The sequence below is a fragment of the Equus asinus genome, chromosome 3, assembly GCF_041296235.1.
Source record: "Equus asinus isolate D_3611 breed Donkey chromosome 3, EquAss-T2T_v2, whole genome shotgun sequence".
Lineage (NCBI taxonomy): Eukaryota > Metazoa > Chordata > Mammalia > Perissodactyla > Equidae > Equus > Equus asinus.
The window spans coordinates 38017551-38042761 of NC_091792.1; the positions used below are offsets into that span (position 1 = coordinate 38017551).

Below are 25211 nucleotides of genomic sequence, written 5' to 3' on the forward strand. Positions count from 1 at the left end.
AAGACTGTTTTGAACATCATCCAGTGTTCCAAATGAGTAAGTGTACTCTCTTTCTGTATGATTTCATACTTCTTGTGTTAATGGAAGATTTTGAAGATACCTGTCATGTTAGGCATGAATTACATGTCATAGTTACATTATGTTCTCCACAAATAATCCTTGTTTTCTGTAAATTACACAAAAGAACGTTATAATAACAATAGGCTAAAATTATTAAATACTGCTTTCCTATAAAGGATTGATAAGAACAAATTACTAAGTTTATAGTATACATATTGAGTATACATTTTGCTTTTAAGGAGAGCATGAAATTAACATTTTAATACTATTTGGCATGTGAAAATTTGAAAGGAATCAATAAGCCTATGTATGCAACAGTTCTGATTTCAATCTCTAAACATCCTAGAATAGTATCAGATGCCACTGCCTATAAGCAAATGAGTTCATCAATTTAATGAGGATTCAGGCAAATCAGCTGCTTAATGAGAACTCCAGCTAATGTCACAGAGGTTTTACTCCAGCGCTGAAAAAATCAGTGTGATAAAACTGTGACGAACTGATGAAAGTGTACTTGGTTTTAAAATCAAGATTTCATGTAATTAATGACAGATAGCAAAACGTAGTAACTTAACATGTTTATTCATACCCATTGTATTGTAATATGTTTTTATATTTAGACATATGGTTTCAATTTTTTATATTCCTGATCCTTCTTAACTTACCTTATGTATCTACCCTTATTGTTTAACTCATTTCTCTAAATTTTCTGTCTCCATGTTTCTTCTTTTTCTACATTGAAATACACATGTAATGTTACCAATTGAACAAGGACAAAGGTTAACTACTGCTTTTGCAAAAAGTAATTCCCAACTCTTTGGTTAAAATAAAAAACAAAACATTATTTAAAGCTTTCTTGTTAGCTGGGTAATGCTTCGGCCCATAATTTGGAGAACTATCTACTTTAAAACGAATTTTAGAATATTCTAAATTGAAGATTGAAAACATCTTTTAACATTCTATATTTTCCTATGTTATTTTTTCTTAAATAGCCTAAAAGACCAGTGAGAAAGAGATACTTTTTAGTATAAAATACTTTCATTCTTAAGACAAGGGTACTAGTATTACTCCTACAGTACCACTCCTACAGACATGGTAAGGTTAAGAGCAGAAGCTTTACATGACTAATGGTGGGTCAGAAGATACTACCTGCTTCTCATGTGTTCCAATATTAGGTACCAGCACCTATGTTATAGTTATCTAAAAATATTTACTTTAATCTAATCAATCTTTTACATTTAACTTTCAGTTTACAGGAATTACAAAGAATAGAAGTAAAACCTAAGTAATTACTACAAGAAAGCAAAGAGATAAATGCAGACGGTGGGACATTCTACGGGATAGATGGCCTAGACTCTTCAAAAAGTAAATGTCATGAATAAAGCATTGTTCCAGAATAAAAAAGCCTTAAGGGACAAAACAAGTAGATACAAAGTACAGTCCTAGATTAGATCCTGGTTTGGGCAAACAAGTTATAAGGGATATTTTTGAGACAAGAGGGTACATTTTAATACAGATTAGGTATGAGATAATATTAAGGAATACTATTAATTTTGTTAGATAATAATGTTATCTTGGTCTGCGTAGGAAATTATATTCTTTTGGAGAAACAAAGTATTTAGGGATGGATAGTTGGGTGTCCAATATGCTTTAAAATCTTTCGGCATTTCAGTTGTGATAGTGACAGAAAGGGGGCACAAAGAGGCTTCTGGTGCTGGGAATGTTCGTTTCCTGGGTCTGTCCAGTTTGTTTCATGGGTCTGTCCATGAACCCGTCTGCAAAAAGTCAGCGAGTTATACAATTATGTGCACGTTTCCTTATAAGATATATTTCAACAAAGAGTCTAAAATTCATCAGCATTAAAAAATAATTAAGTGAATTAATTTTAAAACGCATGGGGTATGGAACAAATTGCCTGTGTTTAAATCTTGGCTCTACCATATACTAGCTCTGACCATGAGTAAGTTACTAACATCTCTGCATCTCTTCATCTGTAAAATGTTAGCTATAAATAATTAGTCTTTTACATCAATAACCCCAATTTCTAAGGTAACTTCTGTTATTTATTTGCCATTTTTTATGTTAGACTACTTTCCTCATTCAGTCCAAAATAGAGTTCCAGTTCTCTACCTCTAAAAATTGGGAACATTCTGAAATAAATCTAGAACAGGAGTTTTGAACTGAAATAAAAGCCTGTAGTCTTAAAAAGTTGAGAGAAAATTCACAGTAGCAAATTAGCTTTAAGTGCATGTAAATGATATGTCTGCTCTAGATAGTTACTTGGAAATGGCAGAGATTCTATGGTGCAACTCTAGCCCAGAGTAACGTATATCAGAATATTTCAAGTTAATTTGACCTGAACACCACTGAACATGCTAAGTGAACTGGAGAACAGAAACTGAGATATATACATATCTTAGAGTTCATAAAGGACAAGTGAAGAGGGTATTGCTGAGAAGACTATTCGAGATTCTTTTATCAGTACTAGAACTGTATATTTTATCATAAATGGAACTGTAGCGATATCTTTTAGAATATCAGTTCATTAAACAAAGGAATAAAGGAATAGAAACATTTCTGTACTTTAGAAATATGGCTTTAATATTTTCAGTAATTTTTCTAACGTTTGGTTATTTTATTCTTTATTTTTCAATTGTTAAGATTTTGATGCCATTTGAAGCATATGAAATAGCTTTTAAATTAAATCATTGCTAACTTACTACAAAGTATTTTCCATATATTTCCTGCCACATGAAAATGAACATCAAATATTCTAGGTTTAACAGATATTTAAATATACAAACTGAGAATTATTTTTGTATTCTCAAAATCATACTGTAATGTTATTAGATAGTATACCAAACAACATTTTGAAAAACAATAAAACAGAGGATTCTAAGGTATGCTGTCCAGTTTTACAAAATAGGCTGGGTTAATTTTGTAGTTGCAAAGTAGCTCAACAAGAAGCAATTATAAGAATGTTTATAATAGATTCCTTATTAAAATAGTAACTTATACTTTCCTAAAAATGTTTTCCCTTTAAAACTTTTTAAATGTTGCTATTATCCAACTCTGTGATATACAAGAGCTTTATAAATGAGTGCAATTATCTAACAAAAGATATACCCAGAGAACCTAGGAAGAGGGGCTCTAGAAGAGCAAAATCAACTCTACAGAGCATCCTGCTTAGAACGTACAGCATTAACCCAAAATTTAAAGCTATTTTGTTGCCCTAAAAGTTTTAACCATATAGATGTACTATTAAATAAAGTAACTCTTCTGCTTTTCAGTACAAACTTTATAACTGCTAATTCAGAGTGGTGGAAATCATAACGATGGCTTAAAAAAAATGGTGGCTTTACCAGTTGTATTTACATTTGGCTACGAGCAAAACCTAACTAACAAATGATTTAAGTAAATTAGGAACTTTTTCTTTCTTGTCAAATAACAAAGGTAACCCAAAGGTAGTCAGTTACTGGATTAGTGGCTCAAGAACATAAAGCCTCAGGTTTCTGATTTTCTTGGCTTGTTTCAACTATTATGTTTAAGTTTCAGGAAGGAATAAGATGAAGTAGACAAAAACAGAAGGCAAGCCTAAGCTAAGTCAGCTCCACCTATGAAAAGCTTTCCCAGAACCCTACACCAGCAACTTCCACTTATATCTTATTGGCTAAAACTATACTAATTGTCAGTCCTAGCTTCAAAGAAATTTGTGTCTGTTTTAAGCTGGGAACATTGGTGTCTTTCAATATTCAGTGTCCTGTTAGTTTTCTTAAAATATGTCTCTGAAACTATTTTCATCCAAACCATGTCTTACATAATAGTTCATAAGATAATGCCAAATATAGACATTGCCCCTCTTTGAAAAATATCTAGGGCTGACCGGGTGGCACAGTGGTTAAGTGCACACGTTCTGCTTTGGCGGCCCGGGGTTCACTGGTTCGGATCCCAGGTGCGGACATGGCACCGCTTGGCACGCCATGCCATGGTAGGTGTCCCACATATAAAGTAGAGGAAGATGGGCACGGATGTTAGCTCAGGGCCAGTCTTCCTCAGAAAAAAGAGAAGGATTGGCAGATGTTAGCTCAGGGATAATCTTCCTCGGGAATAAAAAAAGAAAGAAAAATATCTAAAGAGGGAAAAATGTATCAGAGGTAGAATCAATTATCTTGCAAAAGACGTCAATTTCAGATGTTTAAATAAATTTTTTATGGTTTCTATTGCCATTCTTAAAAATCAATCAATAAAGCAAGCATTATTTTATGTCTGAATCACACATTGTATTTTAGAATGGTCTTTCACAATTTGTAGTACTTTTTAACCAAATCTTTGCTTTTGAAATAAATAATAAACAAATGGGTTCACTGTCTCACTCACAAAGGTGACTCGAGACATTTCCTCCTCTCCCACCCCCCACCTTCAACTTCCCAGAAGCACTATAAACAATGGGTAAGATTATGAACTCTGGAATCAGGCTGCCTGGGTTCAAAACAGCTCCAGCAATTTTGGGCAAATTACTTAATTTCTCTAGACCTTACTTTTTTCAACTGTAAAATAGGAATAATTATAACCATAAGAATTAAATGAGTTAATGTACATAAAACACCTAGCACATCATGTATTAGATTATTTGTTATTATTACCTTTTCCTTCATTTGAATTGAATACTCATTAAGTACTTAACTATACACTAGACATTGTGCTAAACATTAGAAATGCAAGTTATGACCAAATCATACATGAACTCTCTCTTTTATAAACACAATTTTTGCCATCCCAATATTGGATGTTTTCTATAGATATGAAAAAAGCACAGTAAAATAAAGTTATTATAAAGCAATGAGAAGATTTATAAGGGATTGAAGATTCTAGACAGTTCCTGCTTTCTGTAACAGCCAGCTAAGAATGTCCTTAAAAGACAAATCCAGAATCAAACAAAAATAACAATAATTTAAACACTCAATCTTTTTAGAATTTCTATTCTGTATAACTATGAATTTGATAAGGACATAGCCATAACCATATAAAAAGGGAATTTTTAAAGTTTCATAGCAAACTTTAAAAATATTCAAGATACTCTGATGGTATTAAAAAGTTAGACCAAAATAACTTCATATTGAATCTTGCCCCTAAAACACAAAAAGGCAAATAATTGCCATTAGTATTACCAAAAACATAAGTGGAAGTACTAATATGCCTCCTCCCCCAAACTGGACAAATATTTACTAACTCAAAAGACTTTTCTAATTACGTAAATTTCTATCTTTTCTACACATAATTTTATTCAAACTTCCTCTCTTTTCCCCAATTAACAACCCTGCCAAATGTTTGCACTTGAAAAGACCACAGCTTTATACACAATTAACAATCAAATTCTAACACAAATTACATGTCATTCTTATCTCTGTATACACATTGAACTCCTATATCTTGTTGCCAGCAGGCAGCTTGCACTAGAGACTACATCCTGAATTTGTTTAATGTCTAGGAATAACATTTCACACCTAGAAAGGAGATACTATCCACTGCTAGCTATGTGAATGAAATCTGCCACGCTCGCTCCTTTTTATTTTGTTCAAATAGGTTGTTTAGAAAATGATTCACTTATCCATTCATCTGTTTTAACAAATATTTTCTTGAAGCCTGAGATGCAAAAATAATCTTCATTTTTCTTTAAAAAAATTCAGGATGATTATAGGAACTTTTATGCATGACACAAATATTTTCTGAACTAGAAAATGGGGAAAGAGCATTTGACAAATTATCTGACTACACGAAAAATATTTCTAATGGAATTGATCCTAGACAATTAGATATGTATGGTCACTATATCTATGATTGTTTCCCTAGAAAGAGTATTCAACAATAGAAATACTAGAAATAATTAATTTCTTACTACGTATACCAGTCAATCATCACTTTAAAATGATCAAACATGTCCTAATATTTTGAAGTGTAGCATTTTGTTACCAGACAACCTCCATAACAGAAAGAGTATTCAACAATAGAAATACCAGAAATAATTAATTTCTTACTAAGTATACCAGACAATCATCACTTTAAAATGATCAAACATGTCCTAATATTTTGAAGTGTAGCATTTTGTTACCAGACCGCCTCCATAAATACCAGTCACTTATATAATAAAAGGGCAACTAAAATATATCTTATACATATTCATATGTACACACATTGCATTTTAAAGGTAGTGTGAAAGGCACTCTGTAAAGCAAAGAGATCTCTTAAAATACAAACATCATTCCCAATTAACCTTTTAAAAAAACACATCTGATTAGGTTAGTTATGGGTTAAAACTCTTCAGTGGTTACCAACCGTGCTTAGATGCCTTTAACTGGCATCTGTCTACCTGTCCAGCTTCATCTCTGCAACCATATGTCTATACCCTAAGCTCCAACCATACTACAGTTCTTTCTAGTTCTCTATCTAAACCAAGCTCTCTCTCAAGTTGGCATCTTTCCTTAAGTCTGGAATACACTTCTCCCATTTATCTAACAGATTCCTACTCATCCTTCAGTTCACAGTTTAAATGTCATTTCATCAATTGAGCCTTCCATGAACTCCTTTCTCCTATCCCCCTAAAAATACATTAGACGTCAGCATAGGCATTTCCATACTACTCCATACTCCTCCTACCATAACATTTACTATAATGTACTGAAATTGCTTGTTGATCACCCTCTGCTGGAATATAAGCTCTGTATCACTAAGAACCATGTCTGTCTCGCTCAGTGTTGCATTCACAAGGTCTACACATATGTTCCTGAGCCTCAATAATTATTTGATTTCTAAAATTGGCTTATATATATATGATATATATATATATAAATCAAGTTAAAGCAGAGCGCATCTGCTTTACAATATCCACTTTAAATGTGATACTCTCTTCTCATCATTACAAATACCTTTCTAAGAATGTAAAATGTACTGATAACTGGAATAAAGAGGAGAAGAGGAGGGAGAGAGGGAGAAGGGGAAGAAGGAGAAGGAAAAGGAGGAGAAGAGGCAGAATGAGGATGAGGACAGAGAGAAGGAGGAGCATGAAGAAGAAACTGTGACATGCTTGGACATGGCATTCAACTGGTGCAATGGCAGTGGAAAGTAGTGAATTTGGCATCAGTACCCTAGATCTGAGTTCAAATTGCACCACCTGTTATCTATGTGATGCTGCAAATTTGCTTGAGATCATAAAGCCTCAATTTCTTCATTGGTAAAGTAGGGAATATTAATGCCTGTCCCACAAATCTCAGAGAGTTGTGAGGTATTAATTAAAATTAAGCTTGTGAAAGCCCTTAAAAACAGTGAAGCCTCCATAATAAAAGGTATGGTAAATATTTTTATTAATACAATAAGTAATCTCAGCAAAAAAGAATACTTACTGATCATTTCAGAAAATTTTTCATTTATATATGAACTAAAATATACTATTTAAAAATAATCACAAAATTTTATAGTCAAAAGAATGTTACAAACCAACTGTGAAGTAAATTCTAATATTCTAAGATCTTACTGCCATAATCTCAGAACACCTCCTGAAATTTCTTGTCTATTGTAATAGCTAATAATAAATTCATTATAAATTCTTTTATTTTACTTATTGCACTTTAAAGTTCTATACAGAGATGCTGTTATTATTCTGAGACCACAATCACAATCCTTTTTTAATTAAAAACTTGAATGTTTCAGCTTTTTTTAAGGAAATTGCAATCTAATTCTGTGTTAGATAGTGAACAGGAACTGTTTATTATATAATGTTTAAAACCATTTTATGCTTTTTAAGCAGGTATAAATGTTCTGAATAACAGCTAAGATAGTATTTTATTTCAAATTTGGGGTTAAGAATTTAAAGAAAATAAAAAGTTAGATTAGAACTCATCTTAAGGCTTCACTAAGGTAGTCATATTTTAGAATGTGATTAAATAATGAAAACAAATTCTTTTAACTCATTTTTGGGACAGTTATTCATAATTCTAATACCTACTAGAGTAAAAATAATGCTGATCTTTAATTTTTGAGTGTTATAAAATTTAAGCTTCCCAAAATTCAGCGATAATCCTGAAGGAATAGTTAATTTGAAAAGGAAAAAGATTTTTTTCTTTTTTCCTATCCATTTGGATTACAGGATTCTAAAACTACAGATATACTCATAAACAGCATATGTTTCCCCAAAAGGTCTGAAGGCATGTTAACAAACTATTGTAGTTAAAGCTTGAATAAACTAGTCTTTTTTAATCCCCACTTTTCATACACAAGAAGTATTTGTATATTTTGGAATAGGAATGCTATTGCAATATTATGACTTTGAACTAAAGCTCTAAAATCATACTATTCAACTAAAGGTTTCTTTAGCAATATTAACATGGCCACGCTGCACATGTTACTTTTAGCTTCTTTATGTACAACAAACTGCATTCAATTGGTGAACAAATACAATGTTTAGTATCATATTTAAAACCACCATTCAAACCTTTTCTTAATGCTATTATCAGTTTTTCTTTTGCAACAATTTTGTGTATAAAAATAAAAGCACTGGATTTTTATTAGTGCTGCCCCTTCTTTGTTTTCCTCCACTCTGCAAAGCCCTTTTGGGACACTAAGCCTGCATTTACCATAATACGGATTAAACTTTCTTTGTCCCATTGCACAGGGTTTGTTAGCAGGTTAGTCTTTTTACATTTTTCACAGGCAGCCTGCAGCTTACCCTTTAGGCCTCACTCAAAATACTTCTGTGGATTTACAAAAATGCCAGAGTGGTCTTGGGGTTAATTGGAAGATAAGTACAGCTTTTAACATAGAGACTCATTAAACATTTAGCCTACCACAATCCACTATCCCTGGAAAAGAGAAGTTCTAGAGCCACGTTAGAAATAACATAGTAAAATAATTTTTAAAAATTAATACTGGTTGTTTTATAGACTTGGAAATACTTCATTTAACTGCTCCAAACGTGATAAAATAGAACAAAGGAATTTCCCTGGTCAACTCTTTATTTTGGTTTTAATATGTGTTAATCACAGATAAAAATGACCAGAATTCTAAAGCAACCAAAAGGCTGAATCTTCCAAGTTTATGGTGAGAGATTTGAAGCAAAAACTCAACTGATCTGCAATGACATATAATATGTATTTTTAAACCAAGAACATTAATTCTGGGATTTTAATTTGTCCAAGTAAATCACCATACTCAAATACTTTTGTCTATTAGAGCCTATTGGAAACAAAATTTACCAAAAAGAAAGAGCCTTGTAAAACATATTTTTAAAACAAGCTATTTCTTTAATTTCTGAAACACACACATATATAAATACACACACTTAAAAATGAAATCTGAAGCATACTCATTGCTACTAGGTTATTTTTTATAATTTTGCAAGAAGATTGTTATCCAGATTAACTTTTCCATTGCCTTACCTCTTTCCAACACTATCACTCACACTTAGAAAGAAAAAAAAAGAAAATGTGACAAAACACACAGACACTTGAAGTAAAGGATTAGACATATTTGCCCAAGATGCAGATAACAAAAGCAAAAGTGAAGAAAATTGAAGAGACAGCCAAACTTCAGCAACAAAATGGTTAAAGAATCTGAAGCATTGTTCCCCTTATTTTAAAAGTCCGCTATATTGTGAAGAGCGCAAACATCAGACAAGTTAAGATTACTGACCATTATCTCCTTAATTTTCTCCGCTTTCCCTCACATTCCCTCTTGCTATCTGGGCACCATTTTTCTAAAGCTTTATTTCTGCTAAGAAGTAAACTTTCCCTAATCCATCTATTATGGAACCTTTAATTGGATTGGGAGCAGGGTGGTGTATAAAATAGCCCCTATTCACTCAAAAGGACTGTAGTTTTAGGGACTTAAAGGAGAAAGGTATTGTGAAAGAAAATCCTCAGGGAATCAAGGATTAAAATGTGGCTCTCTTAAATTCATAAACTCCAGAACACAAATGAATTGCTTCCTTAAACAGGTAACTTTCTAAATAAATGGCATAGCAAAACTAAAATTAAAATTTTACTCTAAAGACAACAATGCACTTACACTAATAATCTTTGGCTTTATTAAGAACTTATCATTCCTCTTTCTTCAGCTCACAACCACTATGCCAGGGAGCAAGTGGGATGCCTTAAACATACTTATTTATATTCTCCCTACTCTACAAATATATTCTCCCTGTTAAATGTCTAAAGAGAAAATTAAAAATATATATATTTTAATTAATTCTGCCTATGTTCTAGAAGCTTTGCTATTTAATGTTTGTTTCCAAGCAAAAATATGTTTTGTTCTTACACGGGTTAGACACAAAATAATCAGTAGACCCTCTTCTTCCCTTAACCAGCTATCCTCTTGGCTTCTTCCATAACACACTCTACCTCCAAATATCCTTTGTTAGGCTGTAGTACTCCTGCCCTATGCCCTTTCCACGGTGCACACCCAACCACCTGGGGTGTCTTCAACAGTGAGATGGGGCTATAGTCCATACTTAGTTATTGTCCTACTGAGCCAAAGACATTTAAAGTGCCAAATCTGATATGTAAAGTAAAACGAAATCCAGAACGTACCTACGAACTTTAATCTCTCGAAAGTCCACATACTCTTTATCAAAACAATGGGGAATTGTAGAAGAGAAATGTTAGGAGAGATCAAGAGACCAATTAAACTTGACACTTACTATGTGTAGGCAACCAGTCTTCATTAAAAGGAAATAAAAATAAAACTAAATCAATATTAGTGATTCAATTAATGGTACTTTTGAAATCAATTCTTTAACTTAAGAAATTCAGTTACTTTTAAGAAAACCCTCATAAAGTATCCACTCTCTTCTGGAACCCATGTCACAACTTAATAATAACTGTACATTTATTGAACCCTTTCTAAAAGTCTGGCATTGTGCTAACACTATTACATGAATTATCTCATTTTACTCTTTCAATAACTCTATGAGGTAGATGCTATTATCTGTTTTACACATATGAGGAAACTAAGTCTGAAAAATTTCAATTACATTGTCCAAGGTTACACAGCTCCAAGGAAAATAAACTCTGTGAAAGCTTTTTCATTACTGCATTGCAAATATTTTGCATAGGAAAGGAGGCTAATTTTCCAAAAAGTCAATCTGCCAAAAAATAAACTTGCCTTAATTATCAAAATTACCTATTTATCAATTATAAACATTTAAAGAACATTTTTCTTGAATATATTAAATATATATGACTAAATTCTCCTAATGAATATATTATTCTAAAATATATTTAATAACTATATTCTTTTTAGCAACATTTTAAAAACTATTCAGTTTTTCAAAACTAAGATAATAGGGTTGCCTTGTCTTATTACAAATGCAACTAAAATCTTAATGTCTCGTATGTGAATTTTTCAGTTTATACTAATCTCTAATTCTTTTCAAAGTCTTGTCTGGTTTTCCAACATTTTATCATATTTAGAATGGTTTTGTCACTCTTACCAATTTAAAAAGTACTGTATTGGCTGAAAATTGGTTTAATAACCTTAAAAACTTTGTGAAACTTTAATTGACCAGTTTTCACCAGTTAAGGAATATCCATTTGTCTGTCCCAAATCTCTACAGTTGAAGCTGAAGGAAGCCTTTTTTTGGAGGAAAGACGGAAAAGAAAGCCAGCAGACAGTTCAAGAAGAGATTCTGATTTTCAAGAGCATTAAAAATGAGCAGTCATGGGGCCAGCCTGGTGGCGCAGTGGTTAAATGTGTACGTTCTGCTTCGGCGGCCCAGGGTTTGCCAGTTCGGATCCCGGGTGTAGACGTGGCACTTCTTGGCATGCCATGTTGTGGTAGGCATCCTACATATAAAGTAGAGGAAGATGGGCACAGATTTAGCTCAGGGCCAGTCTTCCTTAGCAAAAAAGAGGAAGATTGGCAGCCGATGTTAGCTCTGGGCTAATCTTCCTCAAAAAAAAAAAAAAAAAAGAATGAGCAGTAGTCAGAAGTAGGTATTAAAAGGCAGAGTCAGAGAAAAAAGATAAGGGAACTGGGAATCCTGGCCATCACAGCCCCCTCTCAACTCATACAAAACATAGTGTGTAAACAAAGAAGAAACAAATAAATATTAAATTACTATACTAAAATTTTATATAAGGCAAAATTTTAAGTATTATATTCTGATTTTCAAAAACAATCTTTAATTGGACAGTTAAAAGTGTTTTATATAAATTATATTTTTTAAAATAACATGAGTGTGCATGTTTCATTTTAGAGGTAGCTGAATTGTTCCATTTATGACACCCTAAAACATCTTCATGGTGATAGATTGTTGACTTACTTTTTTAAAAAAGCAACTATGGGAAAAGAACCAGAAGAAAATTCAGAAAAATTAGAATCTACAGCAAGAGTCTCCAATAAAATGACTTACTTGTTAAAGCATATTTAGAATATAAAAGTAAGAAGCATTCATTATTCCCATTAAAATTAAGAAATCCAACTATTGTTTTCCTCTATGCCATTTTACTAACACATAAGTTAGTAGGTAAATCTCCTGGTTAGTATGTAAATATCACAGTAAAGTGTAGTGTATTTAATCATATTACACGTGCATTTCTGCTTCTTTAAAACTTCAGCTAAGTTTCTACACATAGTGGTTTAGTTTTAAATGGCTGGCCAAAAACTGTGATGAGTTAGAAATTATCTTCCATTGGGTGTTCATTTACAATAAATTACTGTACCTAGAACATAGAATAATAATAACTCCAAGCCTTTATTTGCTGCTCAGTAAGAGGCAATTAACCTTACATGGAAAATACTTCGTTAACTGAAATACTACATGATTATCTTGGTTTCCTACAATGAGATTGCCCAGACTTTGATTAAGATTGGGTCCTGTGGGGCCGGCCCCATGGCCGAGTGGTTAAGTCAGCGCACTCTGCTTCAGGGGCCCAGGGTTTCACTGGTTCGAATCCTGGGTGCAGACGTGGCACTGCTGCCAACAAGCCATGCTGAGGTGGCATCCAACATCCAACAACTGGAAGGACCCACAACTGAAAGTGCACAACTATGTACCAAGGGGCTTTGGGAGAAAAAATAAAATCTTTAAAAAAGATTGGGTCCTCTGTTGAGTTATAAAATATTTAAAACAAAATAAATACATAAATAAACATCAAAATATATAAAACATGTATATGGATAAGTATATGCAACTAAAGCACATAAAAAAGACTAATAAAACTTTCAGGGTAAAGCCGGATACAAAGATAAGAATCTCATAAGTTATACATCCGAGTGGCATTTTAAATCACTAACAAAAATGAGTTTTAAGCACCACAGAAAAGCTTGCATTAAATATATTTTTTGAGATCATGCTTACCCCCTTAGAAGACAGGACACAAAAGTAGTTTGTGCCAAGATCCAAAAAAATGAAGTCAGAAAGTTAAGAACATCATACCAGTCTCTACACTGATAATTGTGTTCTCTACAATTATATATACACAGACACACTTGCCAAAACCCTTGGAAAGGTTCTCTAATTTTAAAAGAAGAAATTTATATTTCTTTAACAATTAAGTTCACATTTATATAACTTTTACAGAAAGTTATCGTAAGTTTACCATTATCTGACTTGGTGGTGGTTGTAGTCTCAGCATATTTGTGGACTGAATAACAGGATATACATAATAGAAAGCCAAGACGTTTTGATCAACACTCGCTGGTGCCTAAGGAGAAAGAGGTGTATACAAGAGAGGATGAGGAAGGGATGCGTTTTGATAAGGCGATGTTATGGGTAGAACCAAGACCCTACAACTGTGGGTTTGGCCTGGCAAAGAGAAGGGGACAGGACGAAGGAAGGAAAATAGTGGTAGGTAGTTTGACAAAAGAGAGGTCTCCAAATTCCCCCTTTTTAAAAAAATAAATTTCAAGGAACCAAGTTACTTGGCAATTCTGGTACTAAGCTGGAGCTAGGAAGCAAAATCCAGGAAGTAAGATCAGAAAGACAATAATCATGAAAACCAGGACAGAAATCAGAACTTAACAGTCTGCTAAAGGATTAGGGAAAAAGAATACTTATTTTGCTCATTATCTGTAAAAAAAAAAAAAAAAACCAAAATAAAGACATTATAAGCATCTAATTGAAACCACAGAGATAAGAAATCCTAAAATGTTTTTAGCAAATGAAGAATGATAAACAAAAATTAACAAACCAGACTCAATCGTAACTAAAGAAGTATGAAATGATGCTGATATTTTCTTTATTTTACAAACTTCACCAATATATTTTATAAATATAATAATCAAAATGGCTTTTATAGGTTCACTCCTGATCTCAGTCCCTCTAACCTTAATTTTTCCACAATACCTTAAATTTCTCAAAAGAATTCTACGACCAAGGAGGTTTTTCAAACATGTAACCCTTTGTATCAGGTATTATCGACTCTCTTAATAATGTTATTTGCCACTTAAAAAAAAATAAATCCATTAGGACAGTAAGCAAAATGACCTTTCTTTACATTACCAGAGTTTAAGGAAAATATTTACGCATTGATTCATTCACAAAAGTCTTTTTGACCGCCCATGATGTACCAGACACTGTTCTTAAGCCTAGAAATACAGAAATCAACAGGAACAAAAAGTAGGGGTGGGGTGGAGAAATATTTTACTAAGGATCAGAGAAGAATCATTCTAAATTATCTTGTTTAAACCTATACTTTGAGCAGTAAATAAACAAGACACGAAGAATCTTAAAATGTCTGGGTTATTGTTTAAACAAGGGAGAAAAATCTGAAAATCAGGATGACTGTTATAAAATCCAACACCAACTTCTTCCATCAACTCCAGGTTTTGTGGTGAACCATTCAGTTGTTTTACTTTAGAGGGAAATTCTATCACACACATACATAAATAACACCACAATGCCACCACCCACCCCCAAATTGTAGATTCTGCTATTTACTAAAAACGCTTTCGACCTTAAGACTAACATTCTGGCCAACCCATAAGAATTTAAATCTCTACTGAGGTTTGAGTAAAGATAACACTTTTAGCTAATCCATATTCATAAACTAAACTAAATACCACCTAGCTCATCAAATATGAACAATTATATCTTAATATACAAATGGGATCTAAAAATATTCTAGCAATAAAATAAATAAAACTTTTTATGGGACCTCAAAAATAAATATGCACTCTCATATACCGAATACAATTAATAGAGGTATTTTTACAAATTCGTTTTAAATATCTGATAAACTAAATTAAAAACTCATTATCTCTGAATGATAGTAATCAAAAATATTTTTGTTTGAAAAATCATAAGGTATTTTAAATGGCTACTATGTTTCATGCTTAAATATATTCAAAAATTTTATTACATAATTAATATGTAAAGTTCCATGAGGAATCAAATCATGCTTATTTTTACTTACTATTGTAGTTTCAGCATTTAATACAGCTGGCACATTAGTAGATATTTAAACACTTTTGAGGAATGAATGATTATATATATACTTAAAAAGGATTTGAATAGCATATTAGCCTCTATTTATGCTTGAAAGTTCTCTGCTGACTTCTGTATTAAATTTGAACCTTCTAACACACCAATTTCCCTATAAAATAAATTTTGCATTACTTACAACTTACAGAAACACTGTGAAGATGCAGATAGACACATGATGCAGTTTGGACATTTTAAAAGACATCTTTGTCACCATACAAATGCAAATTGTCATCAAATTTACAAATGTTGTGGTGTATAAATTGGATACTACTGCCCAAATGCTCTTGCAATGTTTTATCAAAGTCTTATCAACGTGGTATCAAAATCCACAAAATGAGACATATAAGTAATATGCAATCCTTTTTTAAAAGAAAAATATTTAGCTGAATGACAAGATGTCACAAAAATAGGTGTCCCATCATTGTCAAAGAGAGACAATTAAAAGAACATGTGTTGTGTGCTATGTTTCACTCAGTGCCCACATCTTGGTTTCCAATAAAAATCCTCACTGAAAGGAATCAAGGCTCTTCCAAGTAATAGCTAATTCCAGAGCTACAGGAAGGAAGGTAAGATGAGCCTAGAATCTTGTGCTACCCCATAAAGTCAGGAAGTGCTCAGAAAATGAAGGGGCATGTCAAAAGGACATATGAATAAGCTTGACGGGACTTCTACTAGCCAAATCTGAAATAACTTGAGCACTAAAATCATTATGAACATTAATAAATTATTAACTATTGAAAATAGAAATTCCTGAGTCCACACCAATAATAAATAGGTATATAAACTGAATGAGACACAAGCATATTAAATTATAATGTCAACTGATCAATATGGAAGAAGAGCTGATGTTGGGAAATGATCATTTTGTAACCATCATTGTAAAGACTGATACAGGCAAGAATTGTCAACTCCATAGTTTATTCATATCTCATTAGTTTTCCCTAAATGTCTTTTTTCTGTTCCAAGATCTCATCCAAGCTCCCACATTACATTTAGTTTTCGTATCTCTTTAGGCTCCTCTGGGCTGTAACAGTTTCTAAGACCTTCCTTGCTTTTGATGACCTTGACAGCTTTGAGGAGTACTAATCAGGACATGTGTAGAATGTCCTTCAATTTGGATTTGTCTAATGTTCTCATGGTTACACTGGGGTTATGGGTTTTGGGGAGGAAGACCACAGAGGTATAGTACCATTCTCATTATATATCAGAGATACATGCTATCAACATGGCTTATCATGATGATATTATCCTTGATCACCTGGCTAAGGTTATGAGTTTGACAGGTCTCCACCGTATGGTTGCTTCTCCCCATCGCTCCATTCCATACCGTACTCTTTGCAAGTAAGTCACCAAGCAGAATCCACACTTAATGAGTGGAGATTTACGCTCTACCTTCTTAAGGAGGAAATATCTACATAAATTAGTTGGAATTCTCCTGTAAGGTAGATTTGTCTCTTCTCCGCTATTTATTTATTCAAGTATTTACTTAAATAGTATGAATGCATGGATATTTATTTTATACTTTGGGTTATAATCCAATGCTAATTTATTTATTTTCTTGCTCAAATTGTTCCAGCTTTGGCCACCAAGATTTCCTTCATCTGGCAGTGTGCTCCTTTGACATCACCCCATCATTCTGTTTTGTGAGCACTCCCTTACTTAGTGGCATGACAATACGCTCCATGCTTATCTTGTATATTCTTTTCCCCAGCCCTACAATCAGCCATTTCTCTAAGGACCTCTGGTTCCTTTTTATTGGAGAATGGTATTAAAAACTAAAATCTGGGTTTTGGGTGTGCTTGTTATTATTGAGGTATCATTGCTTCTAGACCCTCTCAGCAGACAAAGCTAAAAAAATATACCTATATCTACTAACCCATGTTATACACACATATCTATAAATTATTTCTCTGTACATCCACTTGTATCTCTATTAAGCTAAACATGGAGTTCACACTGAAGTCTCAGACTCTAATCCAGTATCACATGATTCTTCTATCCTGCAGAGGGAGAATTTTGATGACAACTAGGGTATTTTCCTGGTCTCACTACAGACTGCTTATTAATTGCTAAGGAGAAAATAATAAATACACTGCAGATACTGGAACCTTGACTGGCTGATCAAAATATCAGCATTGAAAGACAGAAGGCCATCATGTGCTTGATGTGAAACTCTGAGAAAGACACATCCTTATGTATTTCTAATTAGATGCATAACCAGAATCTAATGATAAGGAAACAGTAGATAAATTCTCTTAAAAAAGAGAAAGGGAGAAATGTATTCTCAAAATTGTCACTTTCAAAAAAGACAAAGAAAGCCTGAGGAAATGTTTCAGATTAAAGGAAACTAAAGAAATTAAATGTAATGCCTAATCCTAGACTAGATCCTGTACCAGAGGAAAAAATACGTTACAAGAATATTAGTTTGTCATTTGATGAAAGTAAAATATAGATGGTAGATTAAAGTATTATATCAATGCCAAAGTTCATAAATTTGATAACTATTGTGGTTACATAGATAGGAAAATGTTCCTATTCCTATAAAATACACACTGAAGTATTTAGGGATAAATGAGCATGATATATGTAAATGGTTCAGAAAAAAAATGTGTACGTATTTATATACATATATTATCTATATATAGATAGAGACGGGGGGCAAAGAGAGAGAGAAAGAAAGAACAAATGATTCAAAAGGGGGGCAAAATGCTAATGGTAGACATTTTCAAAAAAGTTTTTTAAAAGACCATGTTCTTTGTTTCATATATGATAGATATGTGACATATATCTGATAAGCCTGAGCCAACATCAATGAAGCATGGGCTTTGAAATGTTTTCTAGAAATACTTACTCTCTCCTGTGATGTTCTCTGTGACTAAGAACCCAATGAAGGATATCTTTGGCAAAGGGTAAAAATAAATGGTCAATATGAAAACTGACCTCTAACTATGATTTCATTAGTACCACTGGCTGATATATATTTAGAGTACACAGTAATACAAATTTGGCATCTTCTTTCAGGGGTTTCCCTGAAGGTCAACCTTTAAGAACTCCAAATTGGTAGTAGAACAGCATATAGGTCTATAAACATAATTCAAAGCATTAGCAATTGAAAGAGTTACCATTAATGAGTGCTATCTGAAACAACAAAAATTTATAAAGTGATTCTCTATTTCAAATTACAATAATAAAATCCTTCCTGAAAATTTTGTCACAAGTTTTATGTTTTAATCTACTCTTAATATGATAAAACCATGTTATTCAGAAGTCACTGAGGAAGAGCTATTCTAGATGAGAACTTTTTCTAAATAATAGAAGGTTTAATAACACTGTAATCCTTTAGGTGGCAATATTTCTAAACCATGATGGTACTCTGTGGTAGGCAGAATAATGCTCCCTCTCAAAGATGTCCACATCCTAAGCCCTAGAGCCCGTGAATATGTTACCTTACATGGCAAAGAGGAATTAAGGTTGCAGATGGAATTAGGTTGCTAATCAGCTAACCTTAAAATAAGATTACCCTGGATTATCCAGGGCACCCAACCTAATTACAAGGGTCCTTCAAAGTGGAAGAGGGTGGTAGAAGAGCAGGTCAGAGTAACATGATGTAAGAAGCACTCAACTTGTGGTTGCTGGTTTTATAGGTGAAGGAAAGGGGCCATGAGCCAAGGAATGTGAAAGGCTTCTAGAAGCTGGGAAAGGCAAGGAAATGAATTATCCCCTAGAGCCTCCAGAAGGGAATGCAGTCCTGCTAACACCTTGATTTTAGCCCAGTGAGACCATCCTGTTCAAGACCCTAAGTTTGTGGTAATTTGTTACAGCAATGATACAAAACTAATGCACATACTATTCTGTGTTCTCTTACAGAAAGTGTAATAAATACAATCTAATCTTTAAAATCAAAGACAATCATGGAAATCAATTACTGTTTTGAGTAACAGGTTATCTACCTCAACCTCCAAGCATACACATAGAAGATTCCCAAATCCATGCTTAAAATTAAAAATTAAAAATTAAAATTAAAATTAAAATTGCTTCTATGTGATCTTTGGACACCAGAGATGTTCTATATTATCTATTACTACACTTCATCTACTGTGATGGCTCTGCTCTCATTACTTTCTGCACCACTGACTATTCCTCAGTCTCTACTATTCTCTTTCCCAATTAGTCCCCCCTTTAATTCTTTCCTGTTATTTTTGATTGCACAGTATCTCCTGGGTTTCTTGGCTCTTGCATAAAGATTGGCCTTAAATGCATAAGGCTAGTCAATGTCTTTTTTCCTTGTCTGCAAGTCTACTCATCAGCATATAATATTCTGCTCACCTCAGCTTTTTTCATTGTTGCTGAGTAGTCACTGGTTGTTTTCCAAGGGTATTTCTCCTTCTATCTGCAATCTGATCCTTAAATTTTTCTGTAGAAGGTTATGTATATTTACTCTATTTGCAAACCTGAATGGGAGAGCAGCAGAGATAATGATAGTATAGTTATACACATACTCTCACTGCTAGGCAGCTGTGATAAATGGCACTGTAAGTGCATATTCATTTTCTCTACACATAGGCAACCTCTCCCAGCCCTGCCCTGTATGTTCTCAGTAAATGTTTAAAGAACAAGGGAGAAAATAAGCTCTTAATTTCCTAGTGTGAAAGTTACAGGAAGCAGAGACAACTAAGCAAACAAAGTTAAGTTACATGTAGTACCAGAACAGATAATAATACACATTTAATTTACAATATATTTTCTTAAAATTTATCTGCATTCACTCTATTAAAGGTCTTCAAATATTTAAACAGTGCAAAGATTATTAACTGAAAGCTACTAGATGTCCAAAATTATACCTTATTCATTTTTGTTTCCCTGCTGCCTGGAATTAAGTTTGTTTTGAAGTAATCTTTTTTTTTTCTGGTGAAAAAGATTCACCCTCAGCTAACATCCATGCCAATCTTCCTTTATTTTTTAGTAAGTGGGCCGCCAGCACAGCATGGCCTCTTAACAGAGCGGCGTAGGTCCGGGGAACCAAACCCAGGCCACCAAAGCAGAGTGCAGAATTTAACCACTAGGCCACTGGGGCTGGCCCCTGAAGTAACCTTTTTTAACTTTATGACAAATTTATATATAAGCCTAGATCTTGGCAATCTAACAACATTCAAACTTACCAATATTAGCATCATGTAATCACAAGGCTGAAATATTATAGTGCTACACTCTCTTTAAAATCTGTCTTAAATTGATCACATACAACACTGTAGAGTAGTAGCATATGTTGTTATTAGAACCACTGAGTCAATTCCAACTCCTACTGACCCTGCATACAGCAGAATGGAACCCCACCTGGTCTTTTTGTGCCATCCTCTCACCTTTCGGTGCTATATCAGACAGTGTTCCACTGCTACCCATAGGGTTTTCATGGTCAATTTTTTCAGAAGTGGGTGGCCAGGTCCTTCTTTCTAGTAGCATAAGTACTATGGTCTTGTATACACTTTTTATATGATAATTCTCCCAGTAATTCCAAACGACAAGTTCCACAGCAGTATAAGCTGCACATAAAGGAATTCTGGCTTATTTATTTAAGATATAAAAGACAATAAAATTTGGTAAAGCTATACAACCTAAGTGTTATTTACAAACATACTTTGAAATATATTTATTTATATGTACATATATTTAAATTTACTGAATAAATATTAAGACAACAATGAAGGAAATTAAATCCCTAAAAGGTTAACCACTATTCCTATTCTTTGTTTTCATATTTTACTCATTCTCTTCACATCTTTCTTCATAAATACAACCTAAGTTTAGCATATGTAAAATCACAGCACAGAGATAATTTTCTGTTCTTTTTTCATTTAAAATTATATCTTTTGAAATACTTTAAATATGACTAATGTTCTAACTATATATATCTACCATTTCAATTCCCCTCTAAGAAACTTGTAAAGAAAGAATCATATCACACATTTATGAGTTCTGAATATTGATTTATAATATATGAAAGAGTCAAAGTTATAAGATAATTCATGAATGAATAAAACGTTAATAAAACAATATAAAACAAAGATTCATTTCAAAATAGGTTATCATTTTAGGATCTTATTGGACTTTCTTCTAATTAAAGATTTCCAAGTAAACTATTTAGAAAAAGCTTTAAAATAATTTTAATCTTAAAAGTTAAAGAAGACCAATAATACTGATACTGACTTCAAACTAAAATGTTTTCAGTAATACAAATAGTATTTACCATGACAAAATTTTTAGTTAAATGTGAATTAATCTTTACTGAGTGAGCAAGAACTTGAACAACTAAATTCTTGCATCAAAATATACAGATATGACTTTTAAAAACACACAGAGAGTACTGTAGCACTTATAGAATAGAATGCCATCAACTTCCACATAAAAGCTGAAATCCAAACAGAACTGGAATTGATGTTAGTTTAGTTCTGAGAGCTTACTATATTTGGTAAACTGCTTCCTCTTTGATAACACAGTGGTTTCAGTTTTATATAAAGACTCATTATAAGCCACAATGTTTCCTAAGTATAAAATATGCAGCATTTTATTAACGCCATTTCCATCTTTCATAAACAGCCATGGATGTAACTACCAATCACTTTAAAACAAGATATAAATTTTAAGTATTTTTCCTATGATTTACTACATATTACTTTGGAAATTTCCTAATCAGACTACCTAAGAGTTTACACTGCAACCATTTCTTAAAACTTGCATAAAATGATGATAATGATAAGTGTTACTTGGTTCTCCATGAATTTAAAAAACAAAACTAAAAAACTTGAGGCAGACATCTCTTTATCTCTCTGCATTATCTGATCATGTCACAACATTTCAGAGTAGTACAGCAAGGTTTTAGTCTCCTCTTCTGAAAATTAATGGGAAAGAAAAGGGTTTTGGAGTATCTTGAGAAGGCAAGGATAAGTAGGTGTGCAATGAATATCATTTAAGTTGTAAGAAAGCAGAACTTAAGGAACCATCATAGACAATTGCAGAAAGGGCAAAAAGAGCATGGCATTGACAGGATACCAATAAAAATTTGATGGTTTTAAAATAAACGTCACTATCTTTGCAAGTCATGCTTTGACACTTCCTAGTTTTAGAATAAACCAAGTTATTTAATGTCTTTGTGCCTTGGTTTCTATATAGATAGGGATAACAATAGGATGCTGAGAGGACTAAGACAAAGTGCTTAGTCTAGTACCTGGCACAGAATAAGAGCTCAATGTTATTCTTGTGCAAATCTCATTTCAATTGAGTTTTAAAAGACTTTTTAGAACATTACCTCTAGAAATCTCACATTGAAGATTTGACCTTGGTGATAGGAAGAAATCTGTTGGAAAGAGAGGGCACCAAAATTATCAATCTACAGGTATTTACTGAGAAGGTACTATGTATCTAGTCATGTAATGTTACCAAATAAATAAGATGATACTTGCCTTTCAATAACTTTTCACACTAGTAAATTAAGAAAGGCATAGGAATACATGCAAAATGACACAGGGGAGACAACAAAAACAAAAATATACATTAAATTGTTTGAGATTGCTAACTGGAATATCAGTTCAAAGAGAGCTCTATGTGGAACATTTTATGACAGACGTGAGGAAGCTAGCCTGTAAAGACAAAAACTTAAGATTGAGGGTCAGTGAAAAACAAAGTTGATTAGGTCGAGTTTTAAGGATTTTAAAGAATAATGACATAATGATAGCCTGTTTTATTCTATTCTTTTAAATCAAAACCTGTCAAGAAAACTAGAATAAAGGCACATATTTGATGGAATCATTAAATTACAGAATCACTAAAAAGTTCTTCCTTCCTTTGTTCCTGCCTTTCCACAAATATTCATTGAATATGTAGTGTGTAAGGGGTTACGAATAAGACATCCTTAAGATAAGGACTATACCTAGGTTGATGAGAAAACCTTAGTGTAGATAATCTCAGAAGAAAACTAACCAAGCTTATTTTACAAACACTACTTTGTTTTCTTTTAAGTCAGTGGATTGTTTTCTCATTACAACTTAAAGATTTTACAATTTCAAGAATGCATCAAATCGACACATTTATCATCTTAGATATATATTCATACCAAAAGCATGCATTCTTAAACTCCATCCTGAAAGCTCTAGTCACTTAACATACACCAAATACAGGAGTTTAGGGACTTGAACATAACTAGAGTCCAGGGACCTGAAAAATTATTCTAGAACTACACATGAGCCCTCAGCTTTAAAATACCCTGGCAGTTTTGTCAGTTGCCTAAAAACAATAATAACAAAAAATTACTCCTGGTTGGAAAAAGGGAAATAGAGGATAATTGAGAAATAGATTTGGGTCAGAAGAATAAACTAACCTCCAAAAGGCAATCCAAAAATTGTAAGAACATGTAATTTTGGGCAAGTTACTCAACCTTCCCACATCTCAGTTTCTTCATCTGTAAAATGGTGATAATATACAGGACCTACCTTAAAGGGCTGTTGTGAGGATTTATGAGTTAATTTAGGTAAACAATTTACAAGAGTTCTTACACACAGTAAACACCTCATACATCCCATTATTATTGTAAAAAGCACCCCTCCAATGCCTGGTTAGTGAAGAATATATCCTGACAAAAGTAAACAAAAGCTCTAAAAAAGAAAGAGTGTTCAAAAGTAGCACAATAGAAGGACAAATAGGAAATCACACAATTGTGTTAGAGTAGTGACCTACTCTAGTGTGTTTCAGAGTGTGTTTCACTCAAAGTGTGTTTCAGAAAGGAGAGGTAAACCAGAGGTCACAATAAATATGTGCTTAATTTTAAATACATATATGAAAAGAGAAAAAGAATTATATTCTACATTTAACAAAATTTAGTTAACTTCCAATCACTTTACATTACCCTAACAAAAGTTATATTAATTATGAAGAATATACTTCTTGTGATAAAGAATTTTGAACCCCACCAATGGTTAGTTCAGCTTGTATAAGTCACAAGTGATTGGACACAGTCCCTGTGGGCATGCCATTTCATCCAGACTGGACGGTTCATTAGTCATAATTACTATAACTGTACAGCAGAGACTGCAGTTTTATCTCATCATACATCTTTGATCAAGCTGCTTCAATTTCTGCTTCATCAGCGTATGAAGTTACATTATTGGAGTTTTTTATTTTCAATCAGTGATTAACATAGATTATGCTTTTTATCAAAACATGTATTTGGGTCTTCACATTTAATGGTGAGGGCCCAGATCTGACCACCATTTGACCTCTGATATTTCAGAATCACCTAAACATCATGAATCATCAACTGAAATCCAGAATGTTACAGAGAAAATTAAACAAAGAAAACAACTAACCTGTGTTAAAAGCATAAGATGATTGCACTTATCTAAATTGAGACTAACCATATTTGCTGCAGCTTCTCATTAAACATTAAATCGCACACCAGAACACATCATACATATTTATTGTTTTGCACTGTCACTTTTAAAAGACTCATACCACAATTAGTGTTTCTCTCAAACTATAAGCTACATAAAGAAATTTCCCATGAAGCTTGAAGACAAAGTAATGTAGAAGATTGTACAAGAAGGTTAAAGAACAGATGGATAATAGATTTCACTGAATACTAAAGCATAACACACTTACTTGAGAAGGAAAATGTTGCCAAAACATGGTT

General features: G+C 32.9%; 1 protein-coding gene across 10 annotated transcripts in view; it reads right to left on the minus strand.

Moving 5' to 3' along the window:
- Positions 1-25211, minus strand: part of LRBA (LPS responsive beige-like anchor protein) — a 705137-nt gene that overhangs the window by 243279 nt on the left and 436647 nt on the right. For 5 of the 10 annotated variants that reach the window (XM_070504873.1, XM_070504878.1, XM_070504875.1 and 2 more), the window contains exon 41: positions 22836-22883. The exons of 4 other annotated variants lie outside the window; for them this stretch is intronic. In XM_070504873.1, coding sequence (XP_070360974.1) covers positions 22836-22883 — 48 coding nt within the window. Of the gene's footprint in view, positions 1-19858; positions 19889-22835; positions 22884-25211 lie in introns of those variants that run through there. One more of the 10 variants, XM_070504882.1, reaches the window with a different exon arrangement.